This window comes from Nannospalax galili, unplaced genomic scaffold, assembly GCF_000622305.1.
Source record: "Nannospalax galili isolate Female #2095 unplaced genomic scaffold, S.galili_v1.0 scaffold454, whole genome shotgun sequence".
NCBI classification, from domain to species: domain Eukaryota; kingdom Metazoa; phylum Chordata; class Mammalia; order Rodentia; family Spalacidae; genus Nannospalax; species Nannospalax galili.
This window is the reverse complement of record NW_008334929.1, coordinates 3,987,665-3,989,031: the sequence shown is the minus strand read 5'-3', so window position 1 is coordinate 3,989,031 and position 1,367 is coordinate 3,987,665. Positions and strand designations below refer to the sequence as shown.

At 43.3% G+C, this 1,367-nt stretch overlaps 1 protein-coding gene across 1 annotated transcript in view; it reads right to left on the bottom strand.

Annotated features, from left to right (window-relative positions):
• Positions 1 to 1,367, bottom strand: part of LOC115069707 (mucin-19-like) — a 64,568-nt gene that overhangs the window by 35,300 nt on the left and 27,901 nt on the right. The window contains 3 exon segments of the mRNA XM_029561873.1: positions 5 to 250; positions 569 to 720; positions 995 to 1,095. Of these exon segments, the coding sequence (XP_029417733.1) occupies positions 5 to 250; positions 569 to 720; positions 995 to 1,095 (499 nt within the window).

Sequence of the window (1,367 nt, the reverse complement as noted above, 5' to 3'; positions counted from 1 at the left end):
GGGGCCAGGCTGGTCCACATAATGAGGTCCAGACCTGCTGGGGCTGTTTTAAAAAAGACCAACTATAATACACAGACCACCACACACACACACACACACACACACAATTACCTCAAGAAAGGTATACTGGCAGAGACCATCAAAAGTGTAGCTTTCTCCATCAAAGGTTCTAATGTGCCCTTCCCCGTAGATGTGGCAGGTCGTTTGACATGCATTTTGGGTACAGTTCCAAGATCCCTTTATGCAAGTACTAAAAGGAGAAAAATGAAAGAGTGTGGTGATTATGCCATGATTCACTTATTTTTATTATTTTTCTAAAGAATCATAAAATGTATCTTGGCTTAATTTTTGTAGTGTCTCCATTACCGCCATCGATTATACGTAATACTATACAAAGTTTGTTTTTTTAAAAAAAAGTAGTATTCTCTCCTAACTTAAGTTGTCCACTATTTTTCCCAAATAGCTCTAGCTAGGTATGACGTCCTGGCTCCCACACAAACTGAAAGCCAGCTCTACATTTCCAAACACCCCAAGCAAACGAATGTGGGTTTGACCCGTTATCACGTACCACTCGTTGCAGCCAACGGAAGTGACACTTCCTTGTTCATACTCTCGTTCTCCGAAAGAGCAGGGGCAGTCATCAGGAAAGACGCACGTCCCTTTAGAATTTCGAACCATTCCTGCTGGACAGTAGCACCCACGTTTGCAAGGCAAGTCCCCCTAGAAGGAAACATTCAGAACCGACACCCTGAGACACTGTTGTCATGTCACATCATCAACAGCCAAGACAAATGCGCAAATGTTCCAACTGTACGTATTGTAATAAATTGCCAACATTCGGCAAGTCAAAACAGCCCACTTACATGCATGCGCGCACACACACATATGCACGTGCTTGCGTGATCTAATTATTTTTCCTATAAATGTAGTTTCTATCAACCCTGAAAAAAATTAAAAGTTTCAGAAGGCTCCACTCTAATGCCATGTTATTTACCTCAAAAGCAGGAATATTCCGGGTGCCACAGGTTTTATCAGTCCGTCTCTGAGCCTTGGGATCTTTGCAATCTACATACTCAGCCCCTCCCGAACAATTTTCTGCAAGACAAAAGAAGTTGTTGTTAACCAAGAACTCTTGATCTAGTTTGACCTTTTATCAACACTTATAAGAAGTGGGGTGTGGTGGCACATGCCTATGACCCCAGCACTCAGGAAGCTGAGGCAGGAGAATTGCTGTGAGTTCAAGACCAGCCTGGTGTGCTTAATGAGACCTGACCTCAAAAGAAATAAAGAATGGAGGGAGATAGGGAAGAAAAGAAAGAAAAAGAAGGAGGGTGGGAGGGAGGGAGGGGAGGGAGAAGGAAGGGAAG